We start from the raw sequence: 27742 nt of genomic DNA on the forward strand, positions 1-27742 counted from the left end.
ACCAAAGTTGCTGGTGTTTATTGTGTTACCACGCCAATGGTGTAGGTTTAAAACCTTATGTTTTGTAATATAGCCTACTGTAACAAAATTGCAACAAACCAACTACATTCTACTTGGCCCAAATCGAAGTGGTTTATCCTAAAGTTTGGCTACCAATGTTTGCACCACATGTACAGCTCTTCTGAATTGCTGGTGGTTCATATATCTACCCAATCCCCTTGTAGCCTACAAGCGCCAAGCTGCATCCACAGACATGTTTACAAAATTGGAGAAAAGACACCACGGCCACTTCTTACTTGTTAGTCGAGGTCGGTATAGTCATTGAGAAATTGATCAAGATCAACGATCGTGATCGACTCCTCGATTCTAAGATCGTCGATCATGGATCGATGAGAAATGGATCAAGGAGATCGACTCCTCCTAAGAACTGAGTGTAATTTTCCACCATCATAGGTTTCTTCTAACGGTTGAGGTTTGCCTTCTCAGCTATTGTTTGTTACAATTTTCTATTTTCTTTCCCTAGTAGCCTAATTTGGCAACTTTCCTTCATTTATGTTTTCAAGTGTTGCTTGGGTCGGAGCGATCTTGCTGGTCTTCCATGCTCGGATGGAATACTTCAACCTTTCCTGCAACCTCTTGTATAACTCGGGTTTGTAGAAAATCTTCGTTATTTTCTTTATTTGTAAGGCCATTTTTATTTTCTGCTGGGAAAACCACCAATTCGCATTCCTCTGTATGACTCGTGTCATCAAGCACACCAATTGTTTCTATAACTGTTAGGAATTATTTTGGCATATTCAGTAAATTAACTAAAAGTTGCTTATTCTTTAGATTTGAAATAAAGTTTCGTCTTTGAATATTACTAACAAGGATAATTGCTTTCCCCAAAGTTCAAACTCTTGCAAACAACCACTGCTTAGCCTACACTATACAACAACAGTATGATACAAAAAGTGTCCGGTATACAAAGAATAATGGCACGGAAGGGCATCATGCTATGTTAAATGACGTAATCTCCTGTGATAGAAAATTTTGTGTCGTGAAAATTTTTTTGAGGCAAAAATGAAAGATTATGATTAGGCTAAAAGCGAATAGCAGAAATTTTTATATTGCAAAAGGTGCAGTAGCTTACATGACCTTAAAAGGGCACCATTTCCCCCCATCTACAGCAAAATAGAGGGCAGAGGTGGCATCCGCCCTCCCCGCACCCCCACTTCCGGTGTCCCTAGGCTTGTCACAGACTATACCAACAGTCTGCGGTAGCGAAATCACAAGATCAAAAACAATTTCACTATCAAAGTGAAAGATCTCCGTGAAGACAAAGCAGCCTCTTTCAGAAACCGAATTCAAAACGGTGCACAAAGAAAATCATACCTGAAATGTGGTAGCATTCGACATTTTGAGAGTAATACACGTGTCAGTGTTCATGAAGTTGCTAATAAAACCACTTTGCTTGTCACAAGTTTGTGTTACTGCCTCTTATTGCGTCCATTAAGATGCTAGAGTGAATTAGAAGATAGCGAGTGAGCAGTTTCAGGGATGAGCAAAAATTCGATATTTTGAAAAAATTTAAACCAGATGAACCAGGGTCAAACGCTTATATATTATAGTAAAACTTGGTGTATAGGAGATACATTTACCAAAAGGAACATTATTACAAACTGAAGTAAGATTTAAAAGAAAAATTTGTTTTCGAGATTTTGAGCCAGCCTATGCGTGATACATCTTATATTTTGAAGTCCCTAAATCTAGAGGCCCTAGGCTTCCGCCTCTTCAATCTAGTGGAAAATCCGGCACTGCACATACTCTGTGGCACGCTGATTATTATTGGCATTGAAGTAGTAGCTGATTGGTTGCAAATTGAAGTAGTGTGGTGGACGTTAAAAGAAAAATGATGATTGAGGAATGGTTAGTGCAACCACTTATGATGTTTTTTAACAAGAACAGACAGTCGTGGTTTGTGAAAATGATCAATTTTAACTTTAGGTATACATCGTGGGTCTTTCAATTGTAGTAATTACTTTAACAGAACGTTTAGTGAATCACAAATCAGTAAACGCTGACAATATCACCTGCATGTAATACTCCATTTTCTGCAGCGAACTACAGATTACAAATACGCCAACGGTATAGGCTATGTCTGTGAATGTTACAACGAGCAAATTTATTTTATCTTCAAATTAGAATTAAAACTATTTTTACAAACTTGTTCCAGGAAACCAGGCACTTCCACCAGATTTTTTATATGTGTTGTCCAACCTTCCATACTTTGATAAATAGGTAGCATGTCCTTCAGATGATGAGCTGATTTGATCGTCTATGATTCGTCCATCTTTCATCCCAACCGTACCAGGAAAAACTAAACAAAGGACCAAAGATAAAAAAATGACACACCAAATGTTTAATCTTGGAATAAACTTAACACCATTCAATGCGATTAATACTATAGGATATTCAGTGGTTCTCAAACTTAAAAAAAAAATTATGTAGCCCAATGGTTCCCTTGCGATTTTTTGATAGTTTACGGTCCACATCTCACGGCTATAGGCTTTGGCCAAATTTTCAAAGATCCAAAATTAATAGACAATTTGTTGGCGCAAAGTGGACGTTTTGGGTCGTCATTTCAACTTTTAATATATGGTACAATATTTTAATGAAATGTTAGGATATTGTGTTTGTTTAAAATGCAGTCGTATAAGAAAAGTGTTGAAGAGAAGAAGTGTTGTCCAGTGTCCCCTTGCGTACGCCAAAGGATACTATAATATTTATTTAATAAATTGATTGTATGAAAACTAAAAACAATTTCACTTACAATCACATTCCAGTGCAGTTCCTGACCATGTTTGATGATCCTGGCAAGTGACAGTCCGTGTTTTGGTTCCATTTTGAGAGAATTTACAGTCACAAGTAAAAGTGATGTTATCACCAACTGAAACTTTGGTCACGTTTGTGGAAATGGATCCATTCCCAGGCGGTGAGGGAACATCGCAGTACGTGCCTGCAAAGCAAATATAATTGGAATACCGACAGCCAAACTACAGCAGTCTAAAAAGAGTCAAACTCAAAATCCAAATAGGCCTACCGAAAGTTTTATTGTCGTCTTGAAACAACTTTGTCATTTGTAATTCCGAAAGTTTTGAATCGAATTTCATAATGCTGCTTATTGGAAACTTAAATTGTGTCAGGACAAGAGGACATTACCTTTTCGTTCTGACCAAACACTGCATTTTTCGTATTATCCGTTGACACAAATGCATGAATTAAAATGTCTTTTCATCCTCTCACTGAGAGAATCTCAATGGACAATTATTTCTACAGTAGTAGTTTCATGCATTTGTATAAGTTTTCAAACCATTAACGTTGCCAGTCACTATGATTTGCAGAGTGGCCCTCCTGTTTGCTAAGGTGTTATTACAAATAAACTTGCTGTACGTTCCAAATTGATCGAAACAGTTCCAATTTTAAGCCTTTGTCAAGGTGTCCTACATAGTTGACCATTTTGTTGGCCCAGTTGATGAAATTTAGAGTATTTTTGTCTGTTTACAATTTAGGAGTTTAAACGAAAGTATTGAAAAAGAAGGTATGGATCAATGAGTTGGCTACTGTGGGCTCTAATATTTGCTTCATAAATTGATGGTGTGAAAACTAAAAACAATTTCACTCACAATTGCATTCCGGGACATTTCCTGACCATGTTTGATGATCTTGGCAAGTGACAGTCCGTGTTTTGTTTCCAGTTTGAGAGAATTTACAGTCGCACGTAAAAGTGATGTTCTCACCAACTGAAACTTTGGTCAAGTTTGTGGAAATGGATCCATTCCCAGGCGGTGCGAGAACATCGCAGTACGTGCCTGCAAAGAAAATATATTTGGAATATCGACAGCCAAACTACAGTAGTCTACATAGAGTCAAACTCAAAATCCAAATAGGCCTACCAAGAATTTTATTGTCTTCTTGAAACAACTTTGTCATTTGTAATTCCGAAAGCTTTGAATCGAATTTAATAATGCTGCTTATTGGAAACTTAAATTGTGTCAGGACAAGAGCACATCACGTTTTCGTTCTGACCAAACACTGCATTTTTCGTATTATCCGTTGACACAAATGCATGAATTAAAATGTCTTTTCATCCTCTGACTGAGAGAATCCCAATGGACAATTATTTCTAGTAGTTTCATGCATTTGTATAAGTTTTCAAACCATTAACGTTGCCAGTCACTATGATTTGCAGAGTGGCCCTCCTGTTTGCTAAGGTGTTATTGCAAATAAACTTGCTGTACGTCCCAAATTGACCGAAACAGTTCCAATTTTAAGCCTTTGTCAAGGTGTCCTACATAGTTGACCATTTTGTTCGCCCAGTTGATGAAATTTAGAGTATTTTTGTCTGTTTACAATTTAGGAGTTTAAACGAAAGTATTGAAAAAGAAGGTATGGATCAATGAGTTGGCTACTGTGGGCTCTAATATTTGCTTCATAAATTGATGGTGTGAAAACTAAAAACAATTTCACTCACAATTGCATTCCTGGGCATTTCCTGACCATGTTTGATGATCTTGGCAAGTGACAGTCCGTGTTTTGTTTCCAGTTTGAGAGAATTTACAGTCGCACGTAAAAGTGATGTTCTCACCAACTGAAAGTTTGGTCAAGTTTGTGGAAATGGATCCATTCCCAGGCGGTGCGGGAACATCGCAGTGTATATCTGCACATAAACCAAGGAAATGTTTTTCAAATAGCAAGAAATTCAAGAATTATGGAAAAAACTTATCAGTACCGAGCAAGCTTTTCGGTTTTTTACTTTTCTGTTTTACTTTATCTATAGGCTTCTCCTTTTTTATGGCAACCAACCTATTACCCCAAAATTTTGCTGACACATTCAAACATCATTAAAATAATGCTCGTCAAAAAGCCCTACTTGCAGCAGAATATCTATAAATTTATTGACTCCTTTTTAAAATGCGTGTTTTAAGATGCGATTATCAAGGTTGATTGGGACAAAAATTTGGAAATTTTACAAATTTCCATCCTCTAGGAAATTGTATCAGAAATTTAACCTACATAAATGTGTTCATATAGGGTGCCGTAGCCTAATAGACAATGTAGCTTTTAAACTTAAAACAAAACAAAAAGAAAACTTATGTTGATTAACATTCAGCAGCCAACTTAATTGCTATCTTTCAAAAAATATAAAGCACAGTAGTAGGCAGTAGGCTACAATATTCAATAGGTAGTAGCCGATCAAACAAAAATGTGGAAGAGGCACCGGATCGAATTTTAAAATAATAAAAAGATGAAGAAAAATTTGACATTGGAAAAGTAGAATTACAAAACAAAGTAACTTCATCCGGTTTAAGATATTTTATAAAATATCGTATGTTAAATCCGTTAAAGTTAGTTTGTTTTCTATGTCTGTGGTATGCCTACAAAAAAGCGAACTCTTTACCAAAGCTTGATCATAAATTTTACATTTTTTTGGTTGTTATCTGTGCATTTTGTAATCCCCCAATGGTTTATTGTTCAAAATGCACGCTTTGTATTTGGCCATATTCATCTAATGAGAACTAGATTCCAATGAAAGCTAGGATTAGCCTATCAAATAAGTTACAATAAAACCATTCAGGATTAGGCTACTGATGGATTTCGATAATTTAATTTGGCAATTTTTTTTTGTAATCTTGTAGCCTATGAGTTGTGGAACTAAAGTTTTTTGTGAAATTTTGAAAATTAATTGAGGTGTCACCACTTTTCCCAACAGTAACCTCCATGCAAAACACATTTTACCTCACACATAGCCTAGCATACTTTGAACACGTGAGAGTGCCTACCCCCTGGATCCGCTACTGAATATAGACCTACAACTTATATCAGTCATATTTACCAGTGTTCTCATCCAGTGATTTATTCAGCAATTTTACGAGTTGCAGCAAGGTATCAACCAGTCCATCAACTTTTTCTTCGATGCGATCTTGATGAGCTAAAAATATAATACCTCGTTGCAGCCCAGTTTGCAATCAGCAGGAAAATGAAGAAAATTGTTTTAGAGCAGTGATTCCCAACCGGAGTGCCGCGGCACCCTGGGGTGCCATTTATGATACTCTGGGGTGCCGCAAACTATTTCTCATATTCATTTTTTATCTATCTTCAATATTTCCAAAACAATAAAGAAAGAAATCCTTCCATTAATTACACAGCATTTCGAATCTTTGTAAACAACGTTGAGAATTATTTTCCAAAGATGTGAACAGAAAAGAATGCATGGGTAAAAGGTTCATTTTCATCACCGGACTCTCATGTTATTTTGAATCTCAAAGAGGGAGAAAAACTAACAGACATACGTAACGACGGAAATATGAAGCTGATACACAGGAAGTTGCTGCTGCGTCTGGATAAAAATTCGAAATACATATCCTTGCATTGGAGACATGGCATCAATTGGTGATTTTATTACAGTTTTTCATGGATTTTTCGTTTAAAAGGCTACTTATAGTCAAGAAAGAAATGAGAGTAGCTTCATTGAATGGGCACCAAGGTGTAGGCTAAATGGGATTCTAACGCAAAACTAAGAACAAATTTCTCACTAACTTTGAAATAATTAAACTGTAGCCCACTTTGCCTTTTTTCAAAATGCCGTTTCAGAGTGGCATTTTATCTCCAAGTACAACTTCTGTGTTACGGTAGGCTACTATATTTATGTTGCTTTCTGAAGTTGTTATTATTAATTGGCTTTTCTGAAGGTAGGCTACAACAAGCGAACGTGACCACTTTTCTCCACACTACATTAGAGCTAAAAGTCAAGCAGAGAAGCTATGATAATGAATACTATTTTTCAAAGTCTTTGATATGAAACGGTTCCGGTTTGTTCCAACAAACTGCTGCAGGGGTGCCACAAAATATTTTTCTCTCCTGTAGGGTGCCGTAAGCCCAAAAAGGTTGGGGACCACTGTTTTAGAGCTTTATGTTGTGTATTTTCATATTTGAAATTGCAATTTGCTCATTTTTCTTCTTTGTGTAGGCTACATTAAAGAAAAAAAAATTACCTTATTGTTCAATAATTTAGTTAATTTAAAAATAATGTGAAATAAATTTTGTCAAATTTTATCTTATATTATACAGTATATTATAACTTGCATCCAATATGCTCTCGATGAGCTGTAATTTTTCAAAAGTTGCTTCAAAATTCTGCAAAACTACTACACAGTGAAATTTAGCTAAACTTACTTCACTCCCTTCCTGGCGACATGCGCTGATCTCAACATTTTTAATAGTAGACAAAACATATTGGTACAAAAGCTTTAAAGTAGGCTATGTTATTTCAAATTTACAGTGCTGATAAATCCTTCGAAATCTAAGCATATCAGAAGACGTTGATGCACAACAAATTAAGAAAAGGTAACTTCGGATTTAAAAAGAAGTTTAACCTAAGATTTTACAGTATCATCTTTAGGGTAAAAGTCAAGTAGAAAACTGTTCTGACAGTAAAGTTTGTGCAAATTGCTTTTTTCGGTTTAATTTTACACATTGACTTCTTACCTTTTGTTTCATTATCAATAATCTCTTTCAACTTATTCTCATCAATTTCAACTGGAGGGCATTGTTTTTCTTGTTCCAAAACAACGGTTTGTCCTTCACATTGCGGCAAATCGTCAGTCGATTGTATGTTATATCTACTGCATACCTTGGTCTTTTGGAGAGAATGTACTGATGTAATCATCCATACAAACACACTACACAGCACGATATGATGTAGTTCCATGATTCTCAACATGTTAGACCCAACAATAATAATTTTGATCCAACTAATGCACTTTATGGATGTTTTGTACACGGTGCGTCACATCTCACGTGATGCTTTACGTCAAAGTTTTTGTAATACGCTGTGTAATTTCACAGAAAACTTTGTAAAGTTACTAAACTGTAATTTTACAAAAACAAGTGTTTGATGTAGCCTGTCTAAGCGTGTGTATGACTATAACACTGTCGCCACTACAAATTATGTGTTGTTCAGCTAGAAGGAATGCAGCTTACGTCTTCACAGACAAGTACTCGATTACATTTTAACTTTTTACATTTTAACGTTGGTTGGGGTACGTTGTGTAGGAGACCGATAGCTTTCATGGAGATTCGAGAAGCATTCTTTATTGTATCAGAGCCATTGATGAAAGAACATGGGAAAAACGGAATATTTTCCTCAAGCGCTGTCAATGCTATCAAGCACAGTAACATTTAAAACGCTCTTTACATTCAACAAGTAGAAGGTTTCTAATGGTTTACCTAGAATGTGGTATTTATCTAATTTTAATACGGAACGCTAAAGCAGTGACATCACCTTGAACATTAGAAAACAAACTTTTATTTCGACACAGAATGGAAGTTCAAAATGACAATATAGTGCATAAGTTATTGCATACCATAGAGTAATTTTGCCTTTTCTATAATTTAGAGTTAACCGAAGTGTAGGATAGTTCATCTTTTAGTTATTTTAAATGTAAAGTAATCAGTGTATACAATGGAAGGATGATCACCTCTAAAGCTCTGTGGTTACCTCTCTAACCAGGACCCATGTAAGATTAAACAGTAAACAAACTCACTGGATTGGCCCTACGACAGGTAAGGAAAATACAATTTCTTCTTTTGCTTCTAAACACATCTACCAGTGGTGTTATTGTTGCATTTCACTCAGAAGAGGGGTCAATCTGCATCAAACTCTCCTAGCACGAGAATAAAGATATGTAAGCTACAGCAAACGTTAGCGGAAGTTAGTTTAATTAGCTGGTAACAGTGCACTAACACAAATGAAAAACTCAGATAAAACACCGCTTCATATCAATTTTGATTTGCTGCCGAACGTTGTTAATAATTCATTTCCTAGCAAAATAACACAAACTTTACAAATTTAGATGATGTAAGCAAATTGTAATAATTAAAAACTCTTCTATTAACTTTTTATAACTTTTGTACTAGCCAAGATGTTATGGGCCACAACCCCCCTTCTTTGTTTGACGCAAAAATGAAACTGGCGAATATTGCAATACTGCACAGGAAAAATTGCATAATCGAAACATGGTTGGTTGGTTGGTTTTGAATCTTTATCCTCGGACTGACCAAGCCTTAATAGGTTATTCCTGGTAGTTTCGCATACTTGTAATAGAGGATTATTGAGTGTTGAGCTGGTCAAAAGTACTGTGCAGTTTTTATTTATTCCTATTAATAAATTTAATATTGAACCATTTTATTTTGTTGAGATGTACATAAAATTACTGTATGTTATTCCTGAAGAGGATATCATGTGATGTTGGAAACCTTTGATGTGAAATTTTTTTCAATGTAGCCTAGTTTTTGTTTTCTGTGTAGGTGCAGATCTTGGTGGCAGTAGCAAATATTCAAGCGCGAACCTTGAAGGCCGAAGGGCTCCACGTGCCCATGTTAAAATAAACGTAATATGAAATGTGATTACGTTACTTGGCTTCGTATATCTATGGTTCAACAAGATGAACTCTCTACCGAAGCTCTAACAAATCTTAACGAATTTGTTGTTGATTGTTAACTGCTAGGTGGTTTTTGAGGCCCACAGCCTCGGTTTAAGGGATTTCTAATCGGTCATAGCCTTTTGGTAACTACAGAAGCTACGTGCAATGGAAATAGTCATCGTTTGCTACCGCAATATTATTTTTTGTGAAAAAACAAAATGAGCCAAACCCGTTTCACTTCAATGTCTATCCTTCCGCAAACGAGCATTCATATCGGTTGAGTCTCCTACAAGTCAGCAGTTGCAAACTGGGCAAGCGACAACTGAGCAAGTGACAACTAAGCCAGCAACATTTGAGCAAGTGGCTGAAGTTGATAAAGGATGAAACTGAGCAAGTGGCAAATGAACAAGTAACAATTGGACAAGCCGAAACTTGGAATATCACAAGTTAGCCAAATGAGTTTGACAAGCGATGACCAAGCAAGTCTGACGTGAACACCTAAGTCTCATTTGCTGACTTGGCAGTAGCTGAAATGTTGGCTACTTGCTGAGTTGTCGCATGCCGAGTAGGCCAATGACCTATCGGTTGATATTCAAACATCCATTTGTGTCTGCCGGTCAACTTCTAATCAGCAAATTAAACCACGAACTTTGTAGATAATTGCGCAAAGTTTTAATATTCAACAATAAGCATAAGGGAGACTAAAGTCTCTGACCTGGCTATGTTTATTGTGTTCTTCTCGCCGTGTCAATTATTTTGTACTCGTGCGTCGTTGATCAAAATAAAACAGTTCATCATCAATATTGACGACGACTCTTGCTGAGGCAGGGATGGGTGTGTCTGACCGTCAATTGCAAAAACAAACATCCTCTGCTCAGAAGCTTGAATATAGAAGTTAACATTGTAACAGCCCACCCGGATCTTCCCTGCTTTGATGCATCATATGAGAAACTACACTCACAAGGCAATTTGACTTTACAGCACACACCCGCACATACAATTGATTTTTTCAGATATTGCATATTCTTTTATTGATAACAATATTACATCAAAAAGTTGAAAAAAAATTGCTTTTTTAATTGAACTTCATTTTGATGCTCAGTAATAGGGTTGTCTTTGAGATAGCCCGCATGAGACGCGCGGTGACGTCATAACCTTTTGCTTAGCTTGAAAATCTTGTCTTTTGCGAGCGATTTTTTTAGCTCTGTTTGCCTCTTTCATAAATTGCTCGCAATTTGAAACTAAGCTTTCCAACTTTTCTCTCAAAGTATGACCCTTAAATCTAGCTTTGGCTATTCGAAATAAAGCTTCCAAGAACCCTTGAAAAGGAAGTCCATTAGGATGCTGAAAAGCTAGATTTTTAGAATCGTAGAACGGCGACTTGTGGTCATTTACTTGGCGTTGCCACTGCCGCAAAGTGTCAATAAAGAGTATGTCAATGGCAGGCATTGCTCCTTGATCACAAAGTCGACATTTGCGCGCCATGTTTCGAAATGCCGTCGCACCAATTCGTAAACTCGGCTTGAATCCATTAAAAAATATAAACACTGCAGCAGCCCGCTTCACCAGCATTACATCTTTCATTGCAAATCTTTTGTTGCCTTCGTGCTTTTCAACCAATGGTTTAGTCACTGGTTTTGGCTTTTGAGAAACTTCCTGTAAAGCTGAGGATTTGTGTCTTGACGAAGTTGTTGATTCTTCAACCGAGGATGAAGTTGATGTTTCCAAACAATTTTCACAGATATGTTTTTGCTTTTTTGAATCTTCTTCCATTCGGTTTGTAAGAAGAGGAGCGTTGTACTTTTGCGGCAAACTTAATTCTTCTTCATTTTCTTCAAACTGAGCCGATGAAAAATAAATACTTCTTGGAGGTAATGGGTTTGGATGAAAATCTTTCGGTTCCGATTCCCAATCAGGCGTTCGATATCTTCCTCCGGGAGTTTCAGTGAAACAGTCAAGTTCCTCATAACGTGGGGTGGCAAGCGTGGGAGAGTAAGGCTCAAAAACTGATTTTTCTCTTTCTAACTTAACTTCATTTTGTTCCACGAGAGTTTTGTGCATTTGCTGCGAATGGAACAAACCAGGCCCGACTCCACGAACAAAATGGCCGCAAATTCTACAACAACTGTTGCTGTTCATATCCGGAGATGACGCATCACGTGACCTGGGCGTTTCCAAGGCTAATGAGGGAACAACTTGTCGATTTCTGGAGCTTGGTCGAGGTTGGGATGGCCTCATTGGATGCATATCGACCCGCTCTGTAGCAGAAGTGGCTGATATTCGTGACCGCAGTTGGAAAAGACGCCATTCTTCAGTCGAGATGGCATATTCCTGTAAAGTGAAATAGTTCAGTTTGATGTTGATCAAAATTATGCACTCGGCATCAAATGAAATGTTGTGATTGCAAATCTATTTTCCACTACGGAGTAAAGCACCATTCCGATCTAAAAGCTTTTGAAAACATGTGCTTTCACTGTTGGGGCTAGGGTTTGGGAGCCAGAATCCCGGTTTCGGGAATTCCTAGGATTAAAGACTAGTAGATTTGCGATTTCCCGGTTTTCTCGAGTAAAAATTCCCTTTTTTTTTTTAAAGAAAAAATTTAGGATATAAACAATCAAATCCAGCTGGTACACAGCGATCAAAAAGGTGATAGCCTTTCCGAATGGCTTCAAGCGCATATTATTAGGCATTCTGCAAACTCACACATAGCTATAGCCTCGCCCACAGCCCGCCACACTGTTTTGTAGATAGAAGCCGGCTCCAAGCAATGACAAAGCAAGAGATGAGATTACTGAAAGCCACTGGATAAAGACCAAGCAAACTGGTGCAGCTTTTCAATGCTTTATTGAGCATCCCACCAACTTCAGTGGAGGCAGAAAGAGCATTTTTTGCAGCAGAATTGTTTGCCACGAAACTACGATCACGATTCACGACTATTGACAAATATAATAATGCCCTGTGTTTTTAATGTAGGCTTAGTCATTACATGAAAAATAAATAAAACAAGTTTGGATGCATTTTTCGCTTTTTTTGTTTATTTTTTTTGATACGATAAACTGCGCCTTACTGTTTGCATTTACACGTTGTTGATTCACTGTTATCATTGCGGGTAAAAGCGGCAGTGCAGCCCAGTTTCCACGTTGCTTTACTGTGTAGGCTATTTCTGGTCTTGAGGCTACATAATTCACAGCTAGATTAAAGAAAGAACGCAAATTGAACGAAATTGCAATTATTTCTTCGCACCACCTTGGTGCTGAGCTCCATAAAGAATAGCTTCTAAGACTTTAACCGGATCGAGAGTTGAAACTCAATCTCCCGACATGAAAACGGACGTTTTAAGCAGGTAGCTAACTCAGAATACTTTCCTAAAGAATCCTTTTTTTTAGGTATCTTGGGATTGGGTTAAATTTTTCCCGGTTTTCCGGAATTCACTTAAAACCGGAAAATTGGAAACCCTAATTGGGGCGGATTAACAACATTTATAGAACCATTTAGAAATAATAGCGGCCGCTGTTTTATCGAACCAGAATGTTTTAAAAAAGCGTAAAAAGGTCTCCACCTACAGTATAAGGCTGTGAAATTCGCATTGCTCTTATCTCTAACAAAAAAGATCTTTTCTGGCCAATCGAAGAATTTTCAAAAGTTTCGAAAAAATAATCCGCCAAGTTGCCAACTACAACGAAATTAAACACCATTCGTATCAATTTTATGCAAATTTAAAACTACTCAAAGGTACGTAAATGTGGACCTAAAGAAATCAGAAACTCTTTTTAAATGCTGATGCAAACCAACCTGATCAACTATTCACAACAACAGAAACTTACTTGCCGGTACTTGACAACAGTGAAGCGTTTTGGTTTATTCATCGCAAGATGCTGGCGTGGGGCTGACTCTGAACGGAGTAGGGGATTGTCGAACCGGTTTTGGCTAGAAAATATTTGCAATAGAAATATCAGTTTCTGTATCGTACTCGATTGCTGGATGATGTTATTGAATTCAATCATTTTGTCGTCACTTGATATGTTTTTGATCAAATCAGTTATAACCTACTGGTAATGATCGTGTTTGAATTTCTTCTTTTTTATATCACGTGCTGGTTAATGCTTGGTAGTTTAGGGGCAGTAAAAGAAACAAGGCCATAAGCTAACAAACTAAAACGACAAGTAATGTAGCCTACAGCCGGTTTCGACCTGTTTGGTCTAGTCAGCATGACGCAATCAGTTCAAAAGTAAGAGAATAAAGAAAAAGTCTTTACCATGAGAGTCAATGCCTGGCTCATTGATCAATGAGGTTTATCCGGGGCCCGACGATTACTGAGAAAAATAATGTGATAGACCAGCCATTCCATCGACGTTGTGTCTTTTACTATTTAGGCACAGGCCGCCTACTCATTTGTACTTTCCAGTTTAACAAGAACGGATTTCACCATTAGGATTTTTCTAACAAGTAGCTGTGCAGGTTTCAAGTGATTTCACAAAGCAACAAAATTTATAAATAAATATTTATTGCATATATGTATAGCCTATTACAAATTTAAATCACGTCAAAAACTTTCAATGAAAACATATCACCAGCTTACCCATTCACTCCGTAGCATTCTACCATTTGAATTTCAGGCTCTTGCAAATCCGTTACTATAAAAACATAAAGTAAATATGGAATAACAGTGTTTCACCAGGCATCTAATGACACGATTTGTAATTTACTCTTTTGACAAGTCATCAACACATCATCATTGAGGTGTGGTGGGAATGGATTCTAAATTTCTTTAGACTTTATTTTGCTGGGAACAGCAGATTAAACAAATAGGAAATTTAAGCGATAGCATGGAAATTTAAGAAAGCTGTTTTCCAATGCAAGTCGTACTTTACCTTTGATCTTGTATCTTTCTTCGCTCACTGGATCAGAATCACGTTTTTGCAAGGGCGTTTTCTGATCGAACAAAACAGATGATAACGTGCGATTAGGCAAACATAGGGTAGTCAGACTGCCTAGCTACAAGTGCTAAAGTGAAGAATCTTGTGATTTTCTAACGATATATTCATAGTTTTAAACAGGGCTGTGGATTCGGGCAAAAAATATACGACTCCGATTCCTCGGTTTATAACGGGCCGTCCGACTCCGGCTCTAGTGTTGGCCAGTTTTTTTCTGAAATTTTATATCCTATTTCATGTTTTTAAATTAATTTCATTACATTTGGAATCAAAGTTGAAACGACGGCTTTCACAAAACTAACAAGAACCAACACTTCTACTTTTTGGTAAAAGGTTTGGAGCGCAAAACAGAGAAAAAGATACAACATTTTGAAAAAGCGTATTGCAAACAAAAATTATATTTTTATCGTTTTTTATCAAACCGGAGTCGAAATCGACTGTTTTTTTAACTACTCTTACTACTCTACTTTTTGGTAAAAGGTTTGGAGCGCAAAACAGAGAAAAAGATACAACATTTTGAAAAAGTGTATTGCAAACAAAAATTATATTTTTATCGTTTTTTATCAAACCGGAGTCGAAATCGACTGTTTTTTTAACTACTCTTACTCCGGACACGCCAAAATCCTACCCACTGCCACTTCGACTCCGACTCCACAACCTTGGTTTTCCCCAGGGATTTCTAGAATGTTCTTGATTTTCCTTGATTTTTACAAAACTATCCTGTTGAAGTTAATCACCTTTGATTCGCCGCTATCTTTAAAAGTTTGTTGCCACAGCCTCCAATAAAAAGTAATTCTGTAGTTGGTCTGGTTAGCAGACGTATCAGAATCGCAAGGCCACGCACTCAAAAGCAGGGCTGTGAAAACGGGTGACAAATAATTTAAAACTGGCCGACTCCGACTCCGGACACGCCAAAATACCTCCGACTCCACACTCCACAGCCCTGCTCAAAAGTGCACCTACTTTTGTTTGTTCTTTGAGAAATTTAAATTAACGTGAAAATACCAGGCCACGTTGTCCCTAAAAAGTGCAAAATTGATTTGATAAACAGCTTCAAAATCTCTTGCTTTAAGTTGTGTGGTACGTTTCATTTTATTTTTTGAGTTGTAAATAGTGGTGAAGGCTACTATTATATCTCTTATCATCCAGCACAAGTTTAAGTGTTTACAACACACGCGTGGGTATGGTAGATACAGCGAGGGATTTCTAACAAAACCAACTAGACCAAAACAAGTTGTCGAGTTGTTCTTCTTTCCAATATGTATTAGTTGATATAAGGGCGGATGGGTTTTGTAGTAGCCTTAGCCTACGGTGCAAAGAAAATCAATCAGTGTTGCGTAGCCTACCTGTCTGAAACGACATTGTTCATGCTCTGTTGGTGCACGAGCATTTAGCTTGGTTTCTGGCATTTGCACTCGTTGGTCCCGTAATTTCTCAGTTTTCAAATTATCATGACGTGGAGTGTTTTGATTGGACGGCTTTGAACAAGGTGGATAGACTCGTTGCAGACATGATTTGTTCAGGTTTATTTCACTTTCGCCATACGCGATGAGTCTCAAGACGTCACGAAGAAGTGGGACTTTGATCTGAAAAAATCAAACCTGAAGATATTAAATGAAGCCATAGCTTCTAAAATCCAACGGCCACACTCTTGTATAGCCTACTTGCGATTGCATAAATGGAAGTTTATATGAAAATACTACACTTGTCTCTGCATCCTGCAAAGCCTAAATATTGTAAACCGTCTTGCAGTCAAGAGGAAATGATAACTTTGACTGTGTTTGTAGAAGCTGTTTCAAGTCAGAAAGCTTTAATATAACAATGTACTGTATCACCGTCAGTGTTTTTTTTAAGGTGTTTTGGGGGACCGAAACGGTCCCCCAAATTTCTCCAGCGGTTACCCAAAATTTGGACTTGCAACTACAGTAGAAAAGTAATGGTTGTTTCTCGCTATGTCTTAAGCAAATATGGCTATTTTTTGGTATTTAAATGAAACACTTGCGGTCTCTTAAAACTACTTAGCGGTCACCCAAACCAAACCTTAAAAAAAACCCTGATCACCGTGCAGTTGAGTATATATAATGAAAAACAAAATTCTCACATACAGGGTAACCATTTTTACATTCCTATACTTCTTTATTAAAATAAATTAAACCAAATTGAAGCAAACGGAACAGGTAAAACGGATAAATTACTGTACTTGCTCATCCACTGCACTCGTGACACTTTCATTTATCCCACTTCCTGGTGCAGTTTCTTGATTGACTTCTATTCCCATGCTCGGAGATGAATTAACTTCCAGAAGATGAGCTCGCAGATCGGAAGTAATAAGAATATCAAATCCTAAAATCTGAAAAGATCTGAAAATAAAACACAAGAGATGCCGTTTTTATTCATTATTCAGGTTGGATGATTTTTTCTTGATGCTGGCCGGATGATTTTTTTTGGAGGGCCGGATCCGGCCCGCGGGCCGTAGGTTGCCAATCCCTGGTATAAATGACAAATCATTTTAAAATACTTGATTGTAAACTGGTGTCAGTAAAAATATCTTTATCGTCGATAATTTTTAGATGATTGTAGTTTTCTTTATCATTGTATACATTGTATTAATGCATTTTAATTCTATTGTAATGCTTTAACAACCCTGGCCCTAGCCAACTATTCTTCCAATGTCCATCCTGTAGCAGAAGCTTCACCGAACAGATAGGCCTCATCAACCATCTCCGCACTCATGTAGCCTACACTGACCAAAGCCCACACTAAAAAAAAGAAGCTTGATCTCAGTATCATTGGCCATCTTCGGAAACGAAGGGCGAACATCATCAATGCTTAATTTTGTCCTTTGTTTACTTGAACAGAATAATTAAAATTTTAAAACATTTATATTAACTGTTTTAAATTGATTTTAAATAATAGATTTTATATACCGTAACTTTATAATTTTTTAATAAATTTACGAAACAATTTAACTTTACAGTATAACAATATTATTATTATATATATTATTATATAACAATAATAATAATATTGTTATACTGCATTAGAAATAAGTTGAAATATTTGTTAGAAATGCGCTGACACTATGAGGTGTCGAAAACGAACGATATAAAAAAGTTAATGTGGTTTTCCTGTGATGTAATAAATATGTTAAAATTGGTTATGTTATTCAGCTCTGTGTTTATATATCGAAGCTTAATAACACAGTAACATTAGCGAGCTATTCATACGTTTATGATGGGCTGTGATAGCTCACAAAGGCATAACTTGTACTTTCTTTCTCTACATAGTATGGTCGGGGCAGTCGAAACATTAATGGACATGACGAAAATTGAAATTATCTTTTGAAATGTCACAACAAACCTCACAAGTTTGGATTTGTTGGTCACGTGATCCCAGATCATGATGTCAGGAATCAAGGACAAGACAGTCTTAACAACCAGATCGACAATTTGTTGGTGAATTTTGTTCACATCATATCCTTGCTTTCTCAGTAGCTGAAAGAATAAGACACCACATCAATTTTATTGTGTAGTGTAAAAGCATTTAGATGATACCCTTAAGTTAAACGACAGAAAAGAACAGTTCCTTTTTGCATTTGTCACGAGAAATTCAAAACTAGCAATTACACGACAAAACAGATGAAACGTATTGAACTTATCTTGCCCATAATTCAGTTTGAGAGCTCATTAGACGTTTTAGTGGTACTAGTCGTTGTTTAAGTGTTTTAGAGGTTCCTGAAACTCAAAATCGATATTTAGAATCGATAAGAAAATGTTCACCTGTCTGACCCCCCTGTATGTTCTTTTCGATCCAGTGTGTCCAGCACTAGTTTGTTGGAAATCATCGCTGAACTTATTGATGCTATAGTTTGTCAGATGCATAAACGTATTGTGGAGATTCGAGGAACGAGGTGATTCGTATTCCACTGTGCATAGACGCGCCAGACCATCCTAGAAAGCACAACATTTTTGTTAGGCTTATAGTTTTTATTTTAATCTAAAAAGTTTAAAAAAGTGAATATTTCTTCTCACTAGTTAAAATTGACTCAGTTGTTTGTACAATCCGATTTGGTAAAAAAATAAACCATACAGTAAGTTTAGATCAGAGATTACCACATTTGTTTTTGAGAAAAGGCCAGAAGACAGGAAGAAAAGATGTTCACGGACCAGGTTTTTGAGAAAAGGCCAGAAGACAGTAAGAAAAGATGTTCACGGACCAGATACCATCTTGTGTAGCAGTCTGTACCTTATTATTGCTGATTCAACAAACTAGTAATACAAAGGAATTTATTTTCACACGAGTCAGTTCAATCATAAATAGCTTCTTCTTCTCTCGTGTTGTCACTATATGTCAGGGCATCCGTTGGTTAGCCACTGCCTGGTGTCGTTGTCGATGGAAACTAGGCCTTCCATACCATGAAGTGGTCTGTATAGCCGGCAATCCTTGATAATGTGGGCTGCCGTCTGCATTTCACCACACTCACAAGCAGCACTCTCTGCCAAGACCCAGCGCAACATGTCTGCACCATAGCGTCCAACACCAGTGAGCAAACGGTTACGCCTAGATGAGGCAAATTTAGAGAGGCCATGGCCCAGCTGGTTCTCGGGTGGGGATCTGAATACTAAAAATCGATTTCAATCAGCTATAGCAGCTAGATCATCTTCAGTTAAGCTTATTCAAATAGAAGGATTTGTCCGAAGATATTTCATTTTCTTGATTCAACAAACTATAGGTGTGACTTATTTTGCTACATGCAGCCATTGAAGTGTTTAGTTGCTGCAGGCAAATGAGTTATGGAGAAAAAAATCTTATTTCATCACAGATTCCCAAAGCCACCAATGCTTAATTTTTAGAAATAACAATTTGAAAAAGTTCCATAAAAAATACAGACGGAAAAACGACTAACTAAACACTTAAACACTTCAAACGGTGTTAAGTTTGGATAAAAAAAAAATTACTCAGTGTTGCATTGCATTCTTTGCACAGTTCAGTGGAACGGGTGGATGAACCTCGCGGCCTGATCTGGCTGGTGAGGTTCAGGTTATGAAGGAGACGAAGCCATGTACTGTAGCTACCACAAAGTCGCTGATATACGTTTGAACTCACTTTACATAGGTAGATTTCAATAGGATTTAGTCTTGCAACTGCAACGTATATTCGCAAGTCAAACTTGAAGTTGTCAAGTAGGAGTGGGTTATCAACGTACTTCTGAAATGTTTAAGCTACAGGGTATTATGTGGCAAAGCAAACCTTAAAATAACTTAATTAAGCTTAAAATAAAACCATTTACTCGAAAGGTAAGTAAATTAAAAAGCAAACAAATTGTGCAGCTGACTCGAAGACTATGACACTTCGCTGCTTCCTGTCGTCTGTTGTATCGCATCTGTGATCGCAGTGTACTGCTGTATGTTCGCAAATAACAACACGATTATTATTACATTGAAAGCATCGAAAACAACTTAACTCAACAAAAATATCAGCGGACTTCAACTTTTCTGTTTTTTCTGTTTCAAACCTGTTTTCTACAGATTGGTTGTGCAACGTTTTCATTTCCCTTGGTTTTTCTTTGAACAACCAAGGAAGTAGGCTTACAGTTGGTGTTGTGGTTTGGGCACAATGATCTTCGTAAAGTATTACAAAATCACAGCAAAATTGGAAACAAAGACAATACAATGCCGACCAATTTTCAGTTGAATAATTAAGTTTGAATATCGTAAGCTACTTGACAAATTTGAGCAAAAAAACTTCTGAGACCAATAAACAGATATTAAACTCACCTCCAGCAAAAGTTTCGATAACTAGTATAGAGGCTTACTGTTTTCGAAAACAGCACAGTTTTTGCATTGTTTGCTAAACATAAACAAAGTTAGGCCTACGCTTTTTGGTTTCTAATTTTTTATCCAAAACGGTAATTGATTCTTACGCATTTCGGCAAAGGAATCGTCCATTTTCGTATCACTTAGGCTACTTGTTTTTTAGCATTTTTTCTACAATGTTTATTATGTTACTTACAATACACGTAACTCATAACAAATAATCCACCTAAGCACCTGCACAATTGCTGGCTTGCTCCCAACGACTTCTTGTACATCACGAGGATCATTTACCAAATATATTCCATCGCCTTGACTACCACAATCAGGTTTCACAATGTAAGTCTGCTGAGAATCTCTGTTGCTTTTCTGATCTGCAATGTGAAGCAGCTGCATTCTGTATAGCCTATATTCTCTTAATGTTATGAAGTCAATATAAAATATGATAAATTATTGCCATCTCTGTGGCGGTTTGTATGGTACGCTAATACATTAAATTGCCCGTCCAGACCAAACAATAAACTTAAAAATACAATAGGCCGAGATGAAATATGAAACTTAGGTTACAAAAGTTAATGGATTAAACCAGCTTTCGACATTTCGCTTCAAATCAAATGTATGTTTTATTTCATTTTTTTTGTGATTTTATTCTTGAACACAAACTTAGCCTATGCTATAAAACAAAGCCTCATTTCCATAAGGAATGGCTAGCCTTCCTTAGGATCGTCCTTACCCGAAAATCATTTGATGGTTTATAAATAATAATAATAACAAGCTTTGACAACGGAAGCAGCTTTGCTTATGCATATCAATGGTGCAAAAGAGGTGAGGGTTGACTGACAATGCAAAAATAACATAAAAAAGCAGTCTAAACCCCAGCTAATAAGACCTCAAAATGAACGCAACTCTCGTCTAACATCTCCTTTCTCAATTGAAGAACTGAAGAAGGGCATTGAATTTCTGAAACACGGTAAATCTGCTGGATTAGATGGAATTCGAACTGAACAAATTAAAATTTTCGGTCCAATCGCTCTCGGATGGCTGCTATAGTTTTACAAGAACTGCCTTAGCTCTTACCAAATTCTTAAGCTATGGAGAAAGGCCAAAATTATTGCATTGTTGAAACCAGGAAAAGACCCAACTGACCCTAAAGCTTTCGTCCTATATCTTTGCTGTGTCATTTGTTCAAATTGTTTGAAAGGCTCATATTAAACCGCTTGCAACCTCTCATAAAAGACTAACTCATTAATGAACAAGCAGGTTTCCGACCTGGTAAATCCTGCACAGGACAACTCTTGAATCTAACACAGCACATAGAGAATGGGTTTGAAGAGGGTTCCGTCACTGGAGCTGTCTTTGTAGATCTATCTGCAGCGTATGACACTGTCAACCATCGTCTCCTTATATCAAAGATCCTCAATATGACCGAGAACTTTCGATTCACTGAGCGGATACAATCATTGCTTATCACCGTTTCTATGTTTATTTTTGTGAAAAAAATAGCAGATGGAGACAGCAGAAAAATGGTCTACCACAAGGGAGTGTTTTAGCCCCCATCTTGTACAACATTTATACCAACGACCAACCAATCCTTCCTGATAGGCTACAAGAAGCTTCATATACGCTGACGATTTGTGTATAACAACACAACACAAACACTTCACTTCCACGGAGAGAGTAGGCTACTCAGCGATGCTCTGGATGGGCTGACAACATACTACACGGACAACCACCTGTGTGCCAACCCCAATAAAACCCAAGTCTGCGCATTCCACCTTAGATCCCGGGATGCATCACGCCAACTAAACATTTCCTGGAATGGAACCAAACTGGCACACTGTTTCAATCCCACATACCTCGGTGTCAAACTAGATAGGTCCCTCACATACAAATCCCGTGTCGAAAAAGTAAGACCTAATTTGGCTTCTAGAAATAATATTTTACAGAAACTCGGAAACTCTGATTGGGGTGCCCTCCCTGACACAATACGGTCAACTGCTTTAGCCTTATGCTACTCGGTTGCAGAATATGCTTGCCCAGTGTGGGAACGCTCAGCACATGCCAAGAAAATTGACCCCATATTGAACCAAAGCTGCCGTCTGATTACAGGTTGTCTCAAACCAACCAACATCACGTCGCTGCACATTCTGTCTGGAATTGCTCCCTCCAACATCAGAAGAAGCGTGACCAGCAGATAGGAAAGATCTTGTCAGGACCTAGACTTGAGACACCCACTGTATGGCCAAACTCCAGCACACAGGCGTCTGAAGTCACGAAAATGTTTCCTTGTTTTCTTTGTCCCATTAGGTCAAGACGATGTCGCCGCCAATGTGCGGGTTCAACTATGGCAGGAGGGACTGGCAGCCGGACCGACATTGGCCAATATGGAGCTCACACCCATGGAGAGCCTTCCTCCCGGAAAACGTGAACCGTGGAAGCATTGGCGATGCCTCAACCGCTTAAGAACTGGTATTGGCAGGTGTAAAACCTTGATAAGACACTGGGGGTATTCCATGGGGAGCACAAGTTGCAAATGCGGACAGGAGCAAACGATGCAACATCTGGTAGTTTTACATTCTTCCAGATACTTTATCCGCTGCACCTGCCTGGTCATCAACATTTTACTCACTAAGTCTACGCAGTAAGCACCTCTAAAGAAAGTGTTGTGCGTCGTTCAACTACACAAGCCATGAGTTCATTACAAATGAGACAATTTTAAACCAAATCAAGCAAAAAAAATATCAAACGACTTCAATTTAAATAATAGGAGCAGCTAACTAATTTTTACTACATGTCTTTTCACTGCTTCGTGTTGTCTGTTGTGTTAAATAGTAATTTCATTGTAAGCTACTGTAGGCTATGTTATCACAACGGGTATAAAATAAAACATGATTATTCTTAGATCATTATGCACGTCATCCGTTACTCAATTCGACAAAATTTCTTCACCTGGAGTTGTTTGTTGGCTAAGCTGACTTCCCGCAGTCGGGAGGGAGGTTGGTTTTTTATTGTTCTTCAAAGAGACTTCAGCAACAAATTGGTGATACTGTTCTGGTAAAAACCACGTTGGAGGATAAAAGTCAAATTCTCCGGGGAACAAGAGTTGCATTCTTTTAATAATTCTGGAGAGGTGGACCTGCAAGATACAAAATTTCCAAAAAAAGTTTTAAACGATTAGAGAAAAAAAAAGACGTCGTATAAGAAATGAGATATTCATATTCTATGAACCAGTATTTTCTTTGGTGATACGAGCGTGGCTTTGATGACCTGGTGTTGTCGCATCGTCGTATTTCAGTTCAAATCACCATTGCAGGAAACACCTTCTTCGGGCTTACATCAACAAATATGACGTTTTTTCTGTTGGTGTTGATGGTAGCTGCTCAGTTAATCATATTTCACTACAGGGTATGCTCACGCAGTCAGTCTAGTTCATTCAGTTTATTAGATGCTTGTAACTCTGTCTATTGAATCTAAACATCTTCACCACAAGTACTTGCAAACTTTATCGGCGAATTCCTTTTGGTAGAATTCTATGTTAGAAACGTAGTTGTTGAATAACCTTCTTAGCTCTAGGACTAATATGATCGATTTACCTTATATAATGAAAGTTATATTGAAAGAACGCTTAAGCCCTACCGGTATCGGTATGGCACTTTTATGAAAGGAAATCGTGTATATTAACAACAATGTCTCGAACAAACGAACAAGATTTGCTCACGTAGCAGACGTATAGTGTTTTACCACAATGGATCTTCAAGTCATGTAGCCCACTCGTTCCATAATCTCAGTGGTTGTGCGTCCGACTCAAGATCGGGCGCAGCTGGTTGGGCTCTTGGTAGCTTTAGCTTGAGCAACGCTTTTTGGAACTGCTCTTCATTCAGTGGCACTGGATGGAATAATTCCCCGGCAACAACACTTCAACAATCAGAAGCTTCACTCTGCCAATCTCGGTAACCGACCCTGCGTCAAAAGCCTCTACAAGCATGCGAAACTACCAGGAATAATCTGTAAAAGGTTTTGTCAGTCCGAGGATAAAGATTCATAACCAACCTTACCTTCTGTGATAGCTCAACTATGCCAGGCAACTTGTTAACTGCATACACTCCACCTTTGTTGTAAAGAGCTTCCTCAAAGCCAGGACCGTGCCAATACATGTCGGCTGTTGGACCTAAATAGCCACAACATGCAACAAATAAAAGAGCTATAATTATAACAAAAAAGATAATTACGTTTAGACCCATATTTTTAGGAATGTGTTTATTCTTGAATGACAAGTTAAAATTAAAAAGTCATGGCTAAGCACTAAGTCAAAAGTCAAGCATTAAGCAAACAAAAAATGCTGAAAGACTACTGTCTACTTTGAAAAGTATGTAGAGTAGCGTTTAAAATTGCTTTCCAGATAACCTAATTCAGTTATTCTTTTTATTTGCAAAGTTGTCTATAGCTTTTTCAACACATTTGTGTGTTTTAACGTTTAATTTTTGTGTGCGTCTAATGGTGAAGTATTCCCACAAACTGTGGAACCGCTATATGACTTTTATTTGACAAGAAATAAACAGCTGTAAAGGTTTCGGAGCTAAAATTAAACATTAAAAATGCATTTAACAGAGCTAGTGGTATTCACACTTAGATTAATTTACTAGATTTGAAGTTTCCCTTGCTTTCTCGCCATTTCAGCTGTTGTATGACTGAGGTTAAAGCCTCATTCGGTGCTCTTGTGCAGAATGTGTTTACTTTTAGTGAAGGGCACATCCGCTCTTCTTTTGAACTCTCTTCATGGTGCATTGCCTCAATTTCCTCATCTTTGTTGTTTACAAAATGTTGGACAGATTGTGCATCATCTGTACGACACATTTGCATCTTAAAATTTTTAATTGAATGCAACCCATTCTTTGGTGGAAGGCTAACCAATGCCTAAAACTAGGGTATAGATGCAAATCTTATGAATCAAATTTTTAACGTTTAACCATCTACATTCTACAGTAGCCTATATGGGAACTAGGGACATTGCATTACGGAACGCGCAACTTCGTTGTTCTGCCAACGTTAGAAGGGTCAATTGCCAACTTCACATTTTTTACGCTTTGCTACTGGCTTGCTTTTAACTAAAAACCTTAAATTACTTTAAAACCAACTTCATTCTTCTTATATAACCCCAAAAAAATACATTATTTTGTAAATCAGAAAAGTTGTAACCCTTCTTGTGTAGTGGATAAGACAAAAGCGGATGTAGTTTTGCGTCCCAATGATGTACAATCTCTAATGGGAACGTGATCAACAATAAATGTGGAGAGTAAAGAACTAATATTTTACCTTCACTAGCTGATTCATCCTTTTCAACTTGTTGCTTTGTTCGCTTCTTTTTGGCGCTAATTACTTGTGACGTCACAAAATGAGAAACAATTCCGTTTTTCCGAATGGTTGTTCCATTTTCAATCGATTTTCCATTTGCAATTACGGTCCATTTTGACTCACCATTCTGCATACTTATCAGCAAAAACCAACTTGCTATAACCTGACCTTCTCCCAACAAGTTTATATTCAGTTAAAACTAAATCAAAATAAATTTTCAAAGAATAAAATAGTGCAGGATATTTTTTAAAAACATGCTAATGCATATGCTTACATAGGTCTTGTAAAGTACAATACATTGAGCACCCAATGACTATATGCTCAATTCGCCTTTAATTTAACACCTTTGGGCACTTGCCCTATTGTAGCCGCTTTCTGAGTGCAAGCGATTATATTTTTTACTCGTTCAAGCATAATATTTTCAAAAAAAATTTGAGAATTTATAATGTTTAAAATATTGAACAAAAACTTTTTTTTGTAATTTCGATATATTTCGTTTCATTTTAAACCAAAATTATTTGTCTTAATTTCTTTTCAAATTAGCTTTCATTAAGAAAGATTTTGTTTCGTTTTGCTTCTGTCAAAAAAAAATTGTTTCGAGCAGACCTAGTCACTATATAGGCTACTAAAAAATTCTGTTACACCTTATCAACGCTGCGTCAGGGCAAAATTTAAATTTGAGAATAAGCAACATTTTTGTTACAACAATTATTGTAGCAGTGTAAATTTGGATTATGAAAACAAACCAAAATGCCTCAATAATGCTCAGAGATATTTTAAGATCGACTCTGACTTTGCAGTCCTGGTTGTTACATTTTCAGGACGCTTTCACTTCCTTCTTAATTTCAATCCAAACTTGTTAAATTTGTTGTCCAAATTAAGTTGAAAGTGACGACCTTTTCTATACTGTATCTTTTGTTGAAGCTAAGCTTGAATCAGTACAAATTGAAGTGTTCATGTATTGAAGTGGTCACTTGAACTTCGCATAAAAGAAAGTCTTTCTTAAACAAACATTTTCTGACTCGTGACAGACTAGTTTTCATTATCAATGGCTTAACTTGTACTTTACACGACGGCACAAAAAAGCTAGCTATGCCTATATAGTCATAGTTTAAAATGAAGTTGTTTTAAAAGTTGACTTTCTTCGGGTTGTGAGCCGGTGCATTGCGGGTTACCAATATGAGCCTTTACATTTTTCGTTTCTGCATCGACTTAAATGAAAAACAGGGCATTTTTGCTGCATGCTAAACTTTCCAGAGTAGGCTACCTTTCAACCTTTCAATGGGCATTTTCCTGACCTTAAAGTGTAGTGGTATTCAATCGCATAATTCTATAACAAAGACATCAGACTGATTCAGCAAGCAAAAGAACACTATCTTTTGATGTCTTCTTACGTTTGTTCTTTGTTTACATTGCAAATTTAAAGTGAAGGAACACAAAACCAGTCCTTTCAATTTGCGGAGAGCATATCACAATCTATTGTGTGGTACACGCCCAAACAATACACCCCTTGTATAATAAGTCAACAAAGTAAAAGTGATTTTAAATTTCATTTGAATACTTTTTGTTGTGCTTTGAAAAAATAGTTACACTCACATTGCATTTCTTGCAAAACTAAAAAGTTAAACTCAACAGTGTAGATTCTAACGACGTGTTTAAGCCTGATGCTGCGAGTTAGTTGTGGCAATATCGAATTACACGAGCTTTCGGAACACAGTTCCCTGGTCATGTGCTATGACAAATGGTGTTGAATTCAGTGAGTGGTTCTTTCATGTGGCTCTTTGGTTTAGCTTGAGGCTGCCGGCTGTTGAGTTTCTGTGCTGTTAGGCACTATTGCTGTGAAATTTTGTTGAATCAGTTGTTAGTAGATTAGGTGACGTAGTTCTTCCCTTTCGGCACGGTTGTTGATTTTTGGATTTTGCCTGCTGATGAATATGGCCTCTTTGAAACGTAATTGTACCGCGTCATTTTCTCTGGCAATAATTTTAAACTCAAAGTCGGCGTGGCACTGTTTTTGATGATCAAAGACCGAACTTTTATCTGAGCTAAGGTGTTCTTTGATGCGGGAGTGGAGTGGGCGGATCGTGCTGCCTATATAGTTTTCCCTGCATTTTTTGCATGTGATCTTTTAGACACAGTTCTTGGTGGTACACATGTCGTCGTTCCGTAGTTGGCAGTT

The 27742-nt window shown here is 37.2% G+C and overlaps 1 protein-coding gene across 2 annotated transcripts; it reads right to left on the minus strand.

Annotated features, from left to right (window-relative positions):
- Positions 1–10205: 10205 nt before the first annotated feature.
- LOC145785624 (uncharacterized) lies at positions 10206–25530 on the minus strand. Of its 2 annotated transcripts, none has more exons than XM_082597301.1 (13): positions 25525–25530; positions 24267–24379; positions 23161–23347; positions 20449–20585; positions 19505–19606; positions 18178–18348; positions 17759–17892; positions 16599–16758; positions 15745–15984; positions 14336–14396; positions 14044–14098; positions 13289–13391; positions 10206–11795 (listed from the first exon to the last, which is right to left on the minus strand). In XM_082597301.1, exons 2-13 carry the CDS (start codon positions 24363–24365, stop codon positions 10563–10565), a joined length of 2682 nt encoding a protein of 893 aa, XP_082453427.1. In that variant the 5' UTR covers positions 24366–24379; positions 25525–25530; the 3' UTR covers positions 10206–10562. The 2 variants fall into 2 exon arrangements, with proteins under 2 accessions (XP_082453427.1, XP_082453426.1); XM_082597300.1 differs by lacking the exon at positions 25525–25530 and adding an exon at positions 24852–24958.
- Between the last annotated feature and the right edge of the window lie 2212 nt (positions 25531–27742).

The sequence above is a fragment of the Aplidium turbinatum genome, chromosome 16, assembly GCF_918807975.1.
Source record: "Aplidium turbinatum chromosome 16, kaAplTurb1.1, whole genome shotgun sequence".
In the NCBI taxonomy this organism is placed as follows: Eukaryota; Metazoa; Chordata; class Ascidiacea; order Aplousobranchia; family Polyclinidae; genus Aplidium; species Aplidium turbinatum.

Bases quoted from the DNA above. Each gene is read 5' to 3' on its own strand.
- LOC145785624 (XM_082597301.1), bottom strand. From the start codon at position 24,365: ATGTATTGGCACGGTCCTGGCTTTGAGGAAGCTCTTTACAACAAAGGT. The intron at 15,985-16,598 runs GTACAGTAATTT...TGATTTTTTCAG, and splicing joins CGAGTGCAGTGGATGAGCAA to ATCAAAGTCCCACTTCTTCG. The intron at 11,796-13,288 runs GTAAGTTTCTGT...TTCACTTTACAG, and splicing joins CTGTTGTCAAGTACCGGCAA to GAATATGCCATCTCGACTGA.